At 40.0% G+C, this 15879-nt stretch overlaps 1 protein-coding gene across 3 annotated transcripts in view; it reads right to left on the bottom strand.

The window, feature by feature from the left end:
- asic1c (acid-sensing (proton-gated) ion channel 1c) overlaps window positions 1-15879 on the bottom strand; it is a 217678-nt gene that overhangs the window by 25815 nt on the left and 175984 nt on the right. For 2 of the 3 annotated variants that reach the window (XM_047369081.1, XM_047369082.1), the window contains exons 1-2: window positions 6878-7797; window positions 147-297 (exon numbers count right to left, since the gene is read on the bottom strand). In XM_047369081.1, the coding sequence (XP_047225037.1) occupies window positions 147-297; window positions 6878-7510 (784 nt within the window). In that variant the 5' untranslated portion in view covers window positions 7511-7797. Of the gene's footprint in view, window positions 1-146; window positions 298-6877; window positions 7798-15879 lie in introns of those variants that run through there. The other variant, XM_047369084.1, reaches the window with a different exon arrangement.

The raw sequence follows: 15879 nt of genomic DNA, 5'->3' as shown, positions 1-15879 counted from the left end.
TACTTTTGCAAAGCACTGTGACTCCTTTGTTTATTTAAACATCATATAATTAACACAAAAGCAAAAAGTACAGCAAGATTCAGAGGTTTCCATAAATCCGTTAACCTGTTAGTGTAAGTAAGAATAGTGTTTAAAGTTGCACTGACCTGTCTCTCCCCAAACAGGCAGGTATTCATCCTGCTGGATGTCCAGCATGATTTCCAAGCCATTCCCTGTGCCTCCTTTCAATGTGGTCAGCAAAGGGTTGCCATCTAACCCCGAGTTGAAGGTGTAGCATTTCCCGTAGCGGGTGTAAATCTGTGAAAAGAGCACAAAAGAAAGAGAAAAAGAAAAGTGTGAATAACAACCTCTCCACAGAACCGTGGCAAGCTGTGCACCAGTACAAGATGTATTGCATGTCAGCATGTAATTGTGCAGAAGAGGTAATCATTCCAGAGGTTTTCTGATTATCAGAAGAAGCATTGGCTTTGAACGGGCACCTGGCTCTGCTTTAAAAAATTAACGAGTGCACCACAGCAGCAGCAACAGCCATCAATCTTTACCCAATTTAAACCCAAAGATCCCCTGAGTGATTTAGAGTAAATATAGTGTTTTACTGTCACTGAACCAGAAACACAGACGGAGATATCTATCTGGTCACAGACAAAACCTCTAAACTGGGATTCAAGCAATGCCAGTATAGCACTGCAGCTCTTAATAATGTTTAGTCACTGCATGTTTTTTTTCTCACCAAACACCCTTCACATTTATAGGGGTTTTTCCTCAGAGTTCATGGATTTTTGTTTTAATTTTATTCAGCTGCGATTGGAGAAAGAAAAACTAAATAAGAAAATTTCTTTCATCTTTGGAAATGTTTAAATACCAAAACATGAAAGTGTCCAGATACAGACTCAGATAATGCCAAGGTAGTAGGACTCATTTATAGAAATGATGACTCAATGTACAGTAAAACATCAAACAACTAGAGGGCTAATAAAGAGACAACAAAGTGGTGGTCAGCGTGGACAAAACAAAGGAAATGATCATCAACTTCCAAAGGTCACAACTTTAGCATACCTCTCAGCATCAGTGATCATGAGACAGAGAGTGAATTTTTTGGAGTATGGATCTCTGGGGACTTGAAACTGTCCCAGCAGAGACTGGACTTTAACAAACAAAGTAACAAACTAAAGACTGATCCTACTAGCATCCCCAAAGCATTCTGTATCTCAGAATGGGATTCCATCTGCAATACAACAAACAAGAGCGCCCTGCAGAGGACAGTGAGTGGAGCTGAGAAGATCCTTGAAGTGTCCTTATCCTCTGTCCATCATCAGTTTCAGAATGGCTGCAGGCACAGGATTCAGAAGATTGTATCACACTTCTTACACCATCTCCATTAACATTTTTGATATGCTGCCTTCAGGCAAACAGCAACACAAAATCCAAAGCTGTACAAGCAGACAGCAACACAGCTTTCAACTGTGTTAAACTGATGCTGTTAAGATTACGCATTTCATATTAATGCACAAATTACAATTATAAAATAATAATCATCTACAGTATGAGGCTTTGCAACAAACAATAGCAATATTTCTTTTTTAAGCTTTTTAATGCTGTTTTAGAGAGTTCACAGCAAATATGCATAATTTCAATCTCATAAGCAAACGAAACACCATTGCAGCCTACAAACAAGTGAATGTGTCAATTAATGTACTGAAATATTTGACTAATACAAGATACTTTTGTAGATATCAGTTAATTATATCCAAATACAGACACTCTGAACACTTTGTAAAGTACTACAGGGGTTGGACAATAAAACTGAAACACCTGGTTTTAGACCACAATAATTTATTAGTATGGTGTAGGGCCTCCTTTTGCGGCCAATACAGCGTCAATTCGACTTGGGAATGGCATATACAAGTCCTGCACAGTGGTCAGAGGGATTTTAAGCCATTCTTCTTGCAGGATAGTGGCCAGGTCACTACGTGATACTGGTGGAGGAAAACGTTTCCTGACTCGCTCCTCCAAAACACCCCAAAGTGGCTCAATAATATTTAGATCTGGTGACTGTGCAGGCCATGGGAGATGTTCAACTTCACTTTCATGTTCATCAAACCAATTTTCACCAGTCTTGCTGTGTGTATTGGTGCATTGTCATCCTGATACACGGCACCGCCTTCAGGATACAATGTTTGAACCATTGGATGCACATGGTCCTCAAGAATGGTTCGGTAGTCCTTGACAGTGACGTGCCCATCTAGCACAGGTATTGGGCCAAGGGAATGCCATGATATGGCAGCCCAAACCATCACTGATCCACTCTGGGCATGCAACAGTCTGCGTGGCACGCTTCTTTGGGGCTTCTCCACACCGTAACTCTCCCAGATGTGGGGAAAACAGTAAAGGTGGACTCATGAGAGAACAATACAGGTTTCACATTGTCCACAGCCCAAGATTTGCGCTCCTTGCACCATTGAAACCGATGTTTGGCATTGGCATGAATGACCAAAGGTTTGGCTATAGCAGCTTGGCCGTGTATATTGACCCTGTGGAGCTCCCGACGGACAGTCCTGGTGGAAACAGGAGAGTTGAGGTGCACATTCAAGTCTGCCGTGATTTGGGCAGCCATGGTTTTATGTTTTTTGGATACAATCCGGGTTATCACCAGAACATCCCTTTCAGACAGCTTCCTCTTGCGTCCACAGTTAATCCTGCTGGATGTGGTTCGTCCTTCTTGGTGGTATGCTGACATTACCCTGGATACCGTGGCTCTTGATACATCACAAAGACTTGCTGTCTTGGTCACAGATGCGCCAGCAAGACGTGCACCAACAATTTGTCCTCTTTTGAACTCTGGTATGTCAACCATAATGTTGTGTGCATTTCAATATTTTGAGCAAAACTCCGCTCTTACCCTGCTAATTGAACCTTCACACTCTGCTCTTACTGGTGCAATGTGCAATCAATGAAGACTGGCTACCAGGCTGGTCCAATTTAGCCATGAAACCTCCCACACTAAAATGACAGGTGTTTCAGTTTTATTGTCCAACCCCTGTATTTCAACGGCTTAGTAATACAAAAACTAAACTGGCCAATAATGTGGCAGCAACATAATTTTTTAGTCATCTAAATGTGGTGAAGATGACCTGCTAAAGTTCAAACCAAGCATCCAAATGGGGAAGCCTGGTTTAAACACAACAACCTACTGGAATTTTGTTCCATCACTTTATGACCACAGTGAACCCATCTTCTGATAGTGATATCTAACTGTACAATGCATGTAACAAAACTCAAATCATCTAGAACTGGTTCCTTGCATATTTTAATTAGTTTTTACAGTATTCAAATGAAGTCCATGATCAACAGATCTCAGTTCAACAGAGCACATTTGCAATTTGTTGGAAATGGTCATGGATGTGCAGCAGTGAAACCTGCAGCCACTGGGTGATGCCATGATCTCAATATGGATCCACATCTCTGACAATTTCTGACATATTGTTGAATATATGCCACATAGAATGGATGCAGTTCTGAAGATAAAAATATCATTAGATGATCTCTTGTTAATAAATGTTTAATGGTCTCTTTTACACACAAAGTAGGGACTTAATACAATTGGTGTAAAACGTTACTTCATAAGTAGCCACACTGAGTCATACTTCCAGCTTAATGAGTAGAGCATCCAAGCAGTTTAACAACTCGCAAAGAACACCACAAAGCACCATAAAGCTCAGCCAGTAGTTTTCAGCCGTCCACATATCTTTAGCACTTGTCAGAATCAATCTCACATCAGGAAAGACACAACCACAGCTCTTAGTGACTTTTCACCAGTTATCCTCTGTAGCAAGGCTGTTTTAAGGGGTCTGCTGGCAGAAATCCAGCCAGCTGGGCAAAGCTGATCTCCAGAGATCAGAGTCAGTGTTCCGTGTCCAGACTCACACAGACTTTCGTGCAGCTCCGACAGATGCTGTTCGACAGAGCTCTATGCCTTTTCCCACTGCCGGCCATATAATGAGGTCTGCTAAGTGACTCGAAACCGTCTAACTGGTGACTTTTAAAAATTTTACACTGCAATTTAAATAAAATAAGAGGGCCTGAAAGTCACACTTCAGCTAAGACAAGTTATGCTTCAGTTATAAGCACAGCTTAAATGCAAAATATGACTGTTTCTAGCTATGACGATGGATTTTTTAATACTGTAAAAGCTTTGTGCTGATATTTTAAAGAAACAGTGAAGCTGCCATGCCCAGCCGAGCTCTTGCAACTTTTATATTTCACATATTGCACAGCTTAAAACTTTCACTGTTTATTGTTTTGGTTTTTATGACTGAAATATTAATGATCTGATCTCCACCAGTAAAACTGTGATCCCTACCCTTACCCAACATATAAAATGACATGTTAAAATCCTTTATAGTCATTCTGTATGTTCTTTGTTTTTTTATACCCTGTGAACATTTTAAGGGAAACAGGCATCAGACTGACTGGGAATGCCTTCTACTTCTACAATCCAGTTACTCAAAAATCTAAGTTGGCCCAAACTAATATGAGACTCTAAGCAGAATTTGATTTGGAGATCCAGCGAAAAATCCAATAATATTTATTAATTCTCCATGCTCAATGCTTGCATATTTTTACCTTTAAACATACACCCCTAGTTTCATTGTGTAGTAATAAACAATCACATTGATCATATCAAACGATTTTCATTTGCTTTGCACACATTTTTTATTTCACATTATGTATTGAATACGTAGCAATAAATAAAAGCAAATGAGCAGGTAAGTTTATTTCTCATACTTAGTCATTTTGTTTCTGGTCAGGAAGGAGGGGCCTGTTTAATTGGAAAGGAAATGTGTTGAATTTAATTGCAGTTACAGTGTGCAATAAATGGGACTCCACCAATATTGCTTTGAATATCATCAATAAAAACTACTGCAAATAAGATGTTGAAGGTGCATAAGTTTAAATCTGTTCCACTTGTTTTTGTTTAGTGTACTTACTGTGCCTTTACCTGTTTAGCAGCATTACACCTTGTGTTTAGTGCAGTAACAGCAATACGTTTAATTCCTACATGTAAGCAGTTTCTCACCTTAATGACGCAACAGCTCCTTCGAACCAATCCACAGCGACAAAAAATGTCTTTATTGGTAGTATTTAGTAAATGATCTAAGCTAAATCTATCAAAAGTAGAACATGTCGCTGCATTTAAGGGTAGAAAAGAAAGCAGTGCTAGTTAAAACCTGAAAAACAACAAAACATAAATGCTTTGGATCGTTGTCCTGCAGCATAATTCAAGTAAATGCCCGTGAGCTTAAGGTTACTAACTGATGGCATAATATTTTCTTTCAGGATTTTATGGTAGAGAGCAAAACTGATGGTTCCATTAATTACAACAAATCATCCAGGTCATTAAGCAACACCAAACCACCATACTACTGCCACCATGTTTGACTTTCTTAGGGATCATCAAGGTGTTTATTGGTAAATGTGCCTTCTTCGTTTGGAAATCTACCTTGGATACTATTTTTGCCCAGCCCCTTTCTTATTGATGAATCATGAACAGTAAGCTTATTGGAAGGAAGAGAGGCTTGAGGTGCTAAGAGTATTTTAAACAGGAGGCTCCTCACTCCTGGGAATGTTCACCACTGTCCATGAGTTCTACATTTGTTGAATGCCTCTCACTGTGGTTCTCTGCAGTCTCAAAGACTTGCACTGTGGGATATTTTAACCCTCTTCATGTTCTCAGACAGTCTCTGTTTAAGTGAATCTCCTGATTCTACAGGTCATGTGCTAATTTATTCTACCAAGTGAAATTAAACTGTTTTCTAAAAAGCATGGTTAATCACAGTGAATTTATAATTTAAATCAGCTTTAACAATATTAGTTTATAAAGCTTTATTCCCCCTGATAAATTAAACCATCATTTGAAAACTGCTATTTTCATTTTCCCAGGTTATCTTTGTCTGATATTAAAATTGTTTGATGATCTAAAACATATACAACAAATTAAAAAGACAAGAAATCTGTAAGAGGGAAAATACCTTTTATATAAATAATTTTGTTTAGATGCAATTTAATTGAGCAACAACAGTTCTTTGTTCAGTCTTTAGTCTAAGAAATAAATCTAAAAACATAAAATAAAAGATATTTCAATACCACAAGCAGATAGTAATACTGTATACCCTAGTATTTCTTTTGGAAGTCCCAATGATAATAAAAAATAGTTAATGGTATTTAGTAGTTTAAATAAATTACTAAATTAATTTACATTTTTAAAATGTAATTCCATCAAACCTACCATGCAAATTTTTATTACTCTTGATAAAGATAACTACAAAGTTTTAAAATCTGCACTCTGTTTATGAAGTCACTCATGAGGGAACCCTGCTGGGTTGGGGGACCTTAAGCAGCAGCTTAGTTTGCTTTACCTTGGACCGGCTTTATCAAAAATGTATTTCTGCATTAGCTATAGCATTTTCCCCAGGCCATTCAGATGTTTAATTTGAGAAACTAACATATTAACATTCATATTTTTGTTGCTTAGTATTACTGTCTTCACAATATTATTGCACATTCAAACCTTTTCAGTGACCACAGCTAAATAAAACATGTTTAAAAAGTTGACACTAGTCATAGATGATGACTTAGAGGTACTGCTGTACTTGTTTTCTTGGGAGGCTTTGAGAAAATGTCGGTTTAATGAGGAAAGAAACTGACATGTTTGAGAGGAAAAAACAGGACTGGCTTTTTTTTCAGCTCCTAAACATCAGCACATCAAAACAGCCTGAGAGAAATCTTGCTCTAAAGGGGCTTTGTCAAATAAATTATTAATACACCTTGCTACCAACACTCCACACCTGGCAAGCACCATCTTTCTCTTTCTACATACAGTGCTGAAGTTTTTGTAGGTGCAGGTCTCCCCACGAAACCTGCACTCCAGCAGCATGTCCTCTAGCTGGTGGCCTAGTCGACCCATCATCTCTGTCGTGTTAACATAATCAGGGGTTGGGGTGTAGTTCTGGAAGTCCAGCAGACTCAGGAGAGCTGGTTTGTGACTTTCTTTCAGGATGGACAAGCTCCTTTTTATCACAGTGTGGTTATGATACAAGAGGTCCATCCAGTAACCGCTGTGATACAGGTCATCCTTAGTCATACTGGATGCACGAAACACATTCTTGTTGCAGAAAGTGACCGCTGGGAAGGACATGTTGTGAGCCCAAACCATGTAAATCTTTGTGACAGCAGGGTAGGACATCAGATAGAGAATCCGGTTCCAGGACCAGGTGCAGAGAAGACTTATGCAAAGGAAGAAAGCCAGAGTCCAGATAAGCTGCTGTGGTTTCGACTTGTTTGGAGAGAATATGAACTTCAAACCATGGATTTTGGTCCTCCTGATGAAAGACACTGTGATCTCTTTGAGAGGTGTTTTTAGAAGGCTGGACTGTTGGACAGTGGTCTCCTGGGCATCGCTTGGTTTGTTTGGCCCGAGGGCGATTGATTCAGACGTGGGTGCTTTGACCATAATTGCAACGGCAAGTGCTTTGTGATCAAGTGCAGTTTCTCAGCAGCTCCCAGCAGACCACAATTTACTCTCAGTGGCTTCCACAATCTTCTTCCATTTTATGTGACAAAAATTCCAGGTAGCAGAAAACAAGGACCGAGTGCACAGACGTATGACTGATGAAATAAAAAGTGTGCTCCTTTTAGAAGCTAAATTTATTTACATAATGATTCACTTATGATAAATACAGCTGAATCACTCCAGTGATCAAAAATATTCAGCATAACTATCACCAGTCCTTCATCAAGAGATAGACGGGCGTGATAATTGCAGATGTGAGCGACGACTTCACTTCCAGAGGTAATCACTTTGAGAATCCGGAGAGACTTACCTCTGTTGCTCAGATCTTTCACTCCTCCATCTCCCTCTCTCCAGTGCCAGACAATACTCACAGATTTCGGTTGTCTCCCTCTAAGTGCAGCAGCTGCCCAGAACTCAACTCCCTTATTCTACACATTGAAGAAATGCTGTTTAGCCTGTTGACTTGAAGCCTGCAGAAGGAAAACTAAAGCTTGTTGCCCGCCCTTTTACACATGCACTCTCCTCACAGTCGAATGGAGAATGAGGTGGAGCCAGTGGATGAAATTGTTTTCCTCTAGTGATGAAGTAGACCTCCAATGGTACAGAGAGGCGGAGGGTGGTGGTATTGATCAAGGCAGAAACACCTATCAAAAAAAAAATCTTCAAAAAGGAAAAGATGGAGTCTGAAACTCTTTGATACAGAAGGATCTGCAGCCGGTTTATGGATCGATACATATCTGCATAATCGATAACCGAGGTGGTTAGCTGAATCTGCAGAATCCACTTAAAAATATGTCAAGAAAATTTGTCACAGACCATTTTATAATGTTTGGAACTGAACGTAATTCATAGTCTTGTCATGGTGCATGCATATGTGGCTCTGTCTGATATTAAAGTGTTATTCTCCATTTATGAAAGCCTGTAAAGATTCTTGTTTCATATCCTTTTTATCACGTTAGAAAGTTATTTTACACTCTGGGAAACGAAAATTGCAAAAATAAGCTGATATAAATTTTGTTGCCAATATAAAACACATGACTTATTTTTTATTAGGGAAAGACTGTTGATCACCGTGTTTCCTTTGAAAAAGATGTTATTTGGACGTTTGTATTAAGAGAAGTGGTTTGGAAATAACTGAATATGACTCAAAAATGGGAAATGACTAATATTTGTCATGTAGTGTGGACCTCTTTCACTGCAGTGATGCAGCAACAAGAGTTGATTTGTCAGTTCTTAATAAAGGCGGGGTACACCCTAGACAGGTCGCCAGTCTATCACAGGGCAACACAGACTCACAGGACAAACAATCAAGCACATCCATTCATACCTGAGGGCAACTAAGAGAGACCATTTAACCTAACAGTCATGTTTTTGGACTGTGGGTGGAAGCCGGAGTACCCGGAGAGCACCCACGCATGCACTGGGAGAAAATACAAACTCCATGCAGAAAACCCCCGGCCGGGGGGTGAACCCAGGACCTTCTGCTGCAAGGCAACAGTGCTACAAATTGCACCACCGTGCAGACAAATTTGTGATTTTGAAGCCCAGACTGTTATGATTTGGGGTTGTTTGGTTTCTGGTTTTTTCTTATATGTTTCTCACAGTTTTTGAATCATGCTTCTGTTTATTATTTTCCTGGTCATGCTTTAGTTTTTGTCTTCTAGTTCAGGTTTTGTCAAGTTTGGTTTTTGGATCTGGTTATGCTTTAGTTTCATGTTTTTCTAGTTTCTGTTAGTTTGTATTCAAGAGTCTTTTATTTCTTTTGTTTGGTGCAGTTTGCGTTTACAAACCGCGGCCAGGCGGGTGGGTAGGTAGGTAGGTAGGTTAATTTGTCCATATCAGTGGTAATTTATCTTTGGTTCACTTTCACAAGTTACAACCACATTACATCACACTAAAACAGGCAACAATAGGTTAGTGATAAGAACAACTACTTTCATGTGCTTCATTCTGCGTTCTCAGGCTCTATAGTTTTGTTCAAAAGGTTGACTGCATTTGGCAGAAACAAACCCTTGTACACCTTCTTTGTTGCTAGGGGCATTCTGTAACAATGTCCGGAGGGCATAAGTCTCATCGGATGAAACATGGTCCACAGCTCTGAGAATGGACCAGGCCAGTTTTCTCACTGCTGTCTGGTAAAGAATGTCTAGTGATTTTTTTCTCTGCCAATCACCTTCCCTGCATTTTTTACAATTCTGTGCTGCTTGGTTTTATCTACCACTGTGAGGTACACAAACCACACAATGATATCAAAAACAAGAATGCTTTCAATGACACTGATATAAACCTTCTCAAGAATCTGTGAGCTCACTCCAAAACGTCTGAGTTTTCTGATCATGAATAGTCTCTGATTGACTTTCTTATAAATCTCATCCACATCAATGTACATACCTAAGTACTTGAAGCACCTGATCGCTCAGTTGGCTGGTCAGACATAGACAGGAGCTGAATAGGACCAGTTCTACCTACGATGAGCTCTTTGGTCTTATCTACATTGACAATCAGAAAATATTGCTTGCACCACTGTTCAACCATATGCACTTGAGCCTCAAAACCACAGCTGGCATTATTGTTGAAGAGACCCACAACAGGGATATCGTCAACCTACTCAAAGAGTGGACCCTCTGGGGTCAGGCTGCCAAAAAGTCTCTGAACCAGTGGATCAGCCACCCATTCACCCTCAAAATGGAAAGCTGTCCAAACAAGATGTCAGTTCTCTTCATATTAAAGGCAGAGGTCAGATCAGTGAATAATATTCAAGCAAACTCGCTCTTCTGCTGTAAATGACCCACCACCATGTCTATGAGAATCAAAGTAGCATTTTCCACCCCCTTACAAGGCCTATAAGCAAATTGGAGCATAGAGGGCCCTCTGAAAGCCCGGTCTGCTGGTTGACAGAGAGTAGGAGATGGAGACTTGAACCCATGGAGGAACTTGGGAGAATTAAACCCACGGAGAAGCTCGAGAAACTGAACCTTCGGAGGAGCTCAGGAGACATGAACCCATAGAGGAGCACTGGAGACATGAACTGTTACGGTCTAGGGGTAGAGGGAAGTAAACATTCAAACCGGGTGTTATTGGTTTTGTGAAAGAAAGAGTAATTTATTTCTTTTTAGTTCAGTGTCCGGAGTGTCTGGAGACTTGAACCCACGGAAGAGCTCCGGAGACTTGGAACCATGGAGGAGCAACGGAGACTTGGGACCACGGAGGAGCTCAGGAGACTTGGAACCATGGAGGAGCTCAGGAGACTTAGAACCATGGTGGAGCTTTAGGGGGCACCAGAAGCATCCCCGGCGAAGACGTTAAGAGCGGTGCAGGAACCGCTGGAACCCTCAGCAAGAACCATGAAGAGCGGTACAGGAGTCGCTGGAACCCTTGGCGAGGCCCTGAAGAGCAGTGCAGGAACCTCTATAACTCTCGGCGAGGTTCTGGAGATTGCCACGGAAGCCAGTGACGGATCCCAGAAGTTCTGTGGTTGAGCCCAGAAGATCTGCAGTTGAGCCCGGAAGATCTGCAGCAGAGTTGTTGTCGAGACTCTGGAGATGGAGGCGGTTCGTCCTCGAAGCCTTCAGAGAACTCAGGAACAGGAGGCGGTTGTCCTCGAGCCCATTACAGAATCCCAAGAACAGGAGCCAGTTCTTCCTTGAACCCCTGTCAGAACTCAGGAACAGGAAGCGGTTCTTCCTTGAACCCCTCACGGAACCCAGGAACAGGAGGCAGCAACAAGAAGAAGGCAGCGGTGATGGTGGCTGGTCAGGAAAAGTCAGTATTGATGATGGCTAGTCAGAAGAAGATGAGATGTTGCGCTGACCCTCAGAAGCAGGATCTGAGCCATCGTGCTGACCTTCAGAGACAAGAAATGAGCTGTTGCACTGACCCTCACAAGCGTGAGCTGAACCATCACACTGACCCTTGGCTGTAGCCTCGCGATGACCCTCGGAGCGGAAGCTGAAGCGTCACAATGAGGCTGATGATAAGGGCTGTATAACGAATAATAACAAGTCCAGATATGCAGAGAAAAAAGCCAGAGTTGCAGAAAGAGAAGAGGTCTGAGCTATGAATAATGGTGTGCTTTGGAGACCTAACTCAGCAAACACAGCAGCTGAAAGCTGCGCTGGAGGAACAGACAGCCATTTCCTGCAAAGACTTGATTTGTGACAATCAGATTGATTTATTTTGTCTCACAGAGACCTGGCTGCATAGGATTGTTAGTGTAAATGAGTCAACTCCTTCTAATTATTTAAATTTCCACAAACCTCGAAATACTAGGCGAGGAGGAGTAGCAACCATCTTTCAGTCCGATTTATTGATTAGTCCCAGACCAATTAATAGCTACAACTCTTTTGAATATTTAATCCTTAGTTTTCCTCATCCAAATTGCAAAGCATTAAAACCTCTTCTGTTTGTTGTCTTGTATCGTCCACCAGGCCCTTACTCTCAATTTTTCTTATCTGATTTAGTATTAAATACAGATAGGGTCAGTATAATGGGGGATTTTAACATTCATGTTGACACTGAAAATGATAGCCTAAATATGGCCTGTAATGCTATCTTGGACTGAATTCACTTTGCTCAAAACATTTGCAAACCTACCCACCTTTGTCTTCATTCTCTGGACCTTGTGCTGACATATGGCATTGACTGTAAATAAATAACAATATTTCCTTATAACCCTGTCCTTTCTGACCATTTTTTAATAACCTTTGAGTTTAATTTAACTCATTTCTCCACACCTGAAAGAAAATTTAATTATAGTAGATCATTATCAGAAAATGCTGTAACAACGTTAAAAGAATCTGCTCCATTTTTAATTTCACCATTATCACAGACAAACACAGATGAGGGCAATAATTTAGTTTCTTCCCCTTTACAAATTGATTTTCTTGTTCATAGTGTCACTTCCTCACTGCGTGGTGCATGTAGCCCCCTGAAAAAGGAGATAATCATTCATAGGAGACTGGCTCCCTGGTTTAATTCAAGGTTGCATACTTTAAAGCACACTGTTAGCACACTGATAGAAAATTGGGGATAAAATGGCACTCTACACACCTAGAGTCCTCCTATTTAATCTGGAAAAATAGTCTGCTGTTGTATAAAAAGACACCTCGCCAAACTAGAACAGCTAATTTCTCATTATTAATAGAAAAGAATAAGAATAATCCTAGGTTTTTAGTACAGTTGCTAAATTTACACAGAGTCATAGCTCTGTTGAGCCATTCATTCCCCCACCTCTCAGCAGTAATGACTTTTTGGCATTATTTTTAAATAAAATTGATTCTATTAAAAATGAAATAACTGGCATTCATTTTGAACACGATTACTTAATCCTCAGTGAGACAACATTGGAGGCAACTGTAGAATCTGATCTATGTTTGGACTGCTTTGATCCAGTGGAGCTTCCTGAGTTACCGTATCAAATATATTAGCTTCATCTAAACCTTCAACCCTGTATGTTAGACCCAATCCCAGCCAATTCTTTTAAGGAAGTGTTCCTTTTGATTACCAGCCCCATTCTAGATTTGATTAATCTATCCTTAGTAAAGGGATATGTACCACAGGCTTTTAAGGCAGCTATAATTAAATCTTTACTTAAGAAACCTTTGCTTGATCAAGATGGTTTTCTAAATTACAGACCTATTTCCAATCTTCCGTTTTTATCTATAATTCTTGAGAAAATAGTTGCTAATCCAGTATGTGAGCATTTACACAGTAATGATCTGTTTGAAGAGTTTCAGTCAGGTTTCAGTGTTCATCATAGCATGAAAACAGCACTAGTGAAAGTCACTAATGATATTCTTATGGCCTCAGATAATGGATTGTTCTGTTAGATGGCAGTGCTGCATTTAATACACTTGATCCCAATATTCTCTTAGAAAAGCTGGAACATGCTGTAGGGATCAAGGGGAACAGCACTAGGCTGGTTTAAATCCTATTTGTCTGACAAATTCCAGTTTGTTCATTTAAATGATAAATCATCTTCAAACTCCAGGGTAAATTGTGGTGTGCCACAGGGGTCAGTGATTGGGCCAATTCTCTTTACTATATATAGACATATATGCTTCCAGTAAGTACAATTATCAGGCAGCATGAGATTCTTTTTCACTTTTATGCTGCAGCTTTGTCACTGCTTTATCACTCTTTTTCACTGTTATGCTGCAGCTTTATTTATCTATAAATCCTAGTGAGCCCAACCAGTTAGATAGACTACAAGCATGTCTTGAAGGGATAGAAACTTGGATGACTTTAAACTTTCTACTTCTAAATTATGACAAGACAGAAGTTGTCGTCTTTGGACCCGAATCTTTGAAAAAGAAACTGCTTAGTCAATCAATTGATATCGGCAGCATTAAATTGACCTCTGGTAATAAAGTAAAAACAATCTTGGAGTTATTTTTGATCAGAATATGTCATTTAAATCCCATTTAAACAAGTTTCTAGGGTTTCCTCCTTTCACCTCTGGAATATTGCCAAAATTAGAAATATCACGTCCAGGAATGACGCAGGACCTGGAACTTGTTAACTCTGATGACCATTGGCCATGGTGGCTCATCCACCTTCGGGTTTAGCACGTAAAGTGCCATGGGCTCTGTCTAACTTGGGCAAAGCCTAGAGATTCAGCAAGTCATTCAAAAGTCTGGAAAGAAACTTTGTGGGGTTGGGACCCTAAGATCCTTCAGGCAGGCCTATAAGTCGATTATATTCTGTCTAGAGCAGGCTTCTAAATCTTCGCATTTCTGACTTATCATCTGTAGCCAAACGTTTAGCTTGAAGGTTCATCAGCTGGTCTTCATGATTATTAGCCGAGCGCTCTAGGTCAGAAATAGTCTCTTCAACTTTTTTTCCAGTGGTTTCAGAGCATGAGAGACTTCTGCCTTAACAGATTTGGATATTATGGACTCATAGTTAGTAATGATTTCTGTCCGAAGATCGTCCATGTTCTTAATGCAGCATAGCATATCCTCGTTAGCCTCCAGCGTAGTTGGAGACCCAGACTCCAAGGATTGCAGCGGCCTACAGCGTCCCACTTTAGGGGAGTCGTTTCTCGATTGAAGACTTGTCATATTGTTAATTATGGTTCTGCAGAAGTAACACTTCACAGTGTGTAAAGAATGTTAATGGGCAAACAGTTTTATACCATCAAATAGCTATAAAAGTATCCAAACTTCTGACAACCCAGGGTTCAGACCAGGAAGCAGGGTCGTAGTTTAATACTCCTCTCTGCAGCTTCTGTACTGCTACCCACCCATTACCCTATTAAGACAGTGTCTCGCCCCCAGCCAAAATTGAATAGATTAAAAAATAATCTAAAAGGAGGAAATCAGGAAAATCTGATAAAAATAAACACAACTCAGACCGAAAAGAAAAATAAAACAATTAAATGTGGCCTACTGAACATAAGATCTCTCTCTTCAAAGACATTGCTAGTTAGTGACCCGATTTGTGAAAATCAGATTGATTTATTTTGCTTCACAGAAACCTGGCTGCAGCCAGAAGATTATGTTACTATAAATGAGTCAACTCCTACTAATTATTAAAATTTTCACATTCCTCGAAATACTGGCCGAGGAGGAGGAGTAGCAACCATCTTTCAGTCCGATTTATTGATTAGTCCCAGACCAATCAATAGCTACAACTCTTTTGAATATTTAATCCTTAGTTTTCCTCATCCAAATTGCAAAGCACTAAAACCACTTCTGTTTGTTGTTTTGTATCTTCCACCAGGCCCTTACTCTCAATTTTTAGATCAGTTTTCAGACCTTTTACCTGATTTAGTGTTAAATACAGATAAAGTTATTATAGTGGGGGATTTTAACATTCATGTTGTCACTGAAAGTGATAGCCTAAATATAGCGTTTAATGCTATCTTAGACTCAATTAGCTTTGCTCAAAACATTAACAAATCTACCCACCTTTGTCTTCATTCTCTGGACCTTGTGCTGACATATGGCATTGAGTGTAAAGACATAACAATGTTTTCTCATAACCCTGTCCTGTCTGACCATTTTTTAATAACCTTTGAGTTTAATTTAACCGAGTACTCCACACCTGAAAGAAAACTTCATTATAGTAGATCATTATCAGACGATGCTCTAACAACCTTTAAAGAATCTGTTCCACTTTTAATTGCCTCATTATCACTGAAAAACACAGTGGAGGGCAATAATTCTGTTTCTGCCCCTTCACAAATTGATTCTCTTGTTCATAGTGTTACTTCATCATTGCATGATGCATTAGACAATGCAGCCCCTTGAAAAAGGAGGTAATTATTCACAGGAGGCTAGCTCCTTGGTTTAATTAGAGCTGCATAC

This window comes from Girardinichthys multiradiatus, chromosome 6 (genome assembly GCF_021462225.1).
Source record: "Girardinichthys multiradiatus isolate DD_20200921_A chromosome 6, DD_fGirMul_XY1, whole genome shotgun sequence".
Classification (NCBI taxonomy): Eukaryota; Metazoa; Chordata; class Actinopteri; order Cyprinodontiformes; family Goodeidae; genus Girardinichthys; species Girardinichthys multiradiatus.
The sequence above is the reverse complement of the archived record's forward strand: the minus strand, read 5'-3'. Positions and strand labels throughout refer to the sequence as shown.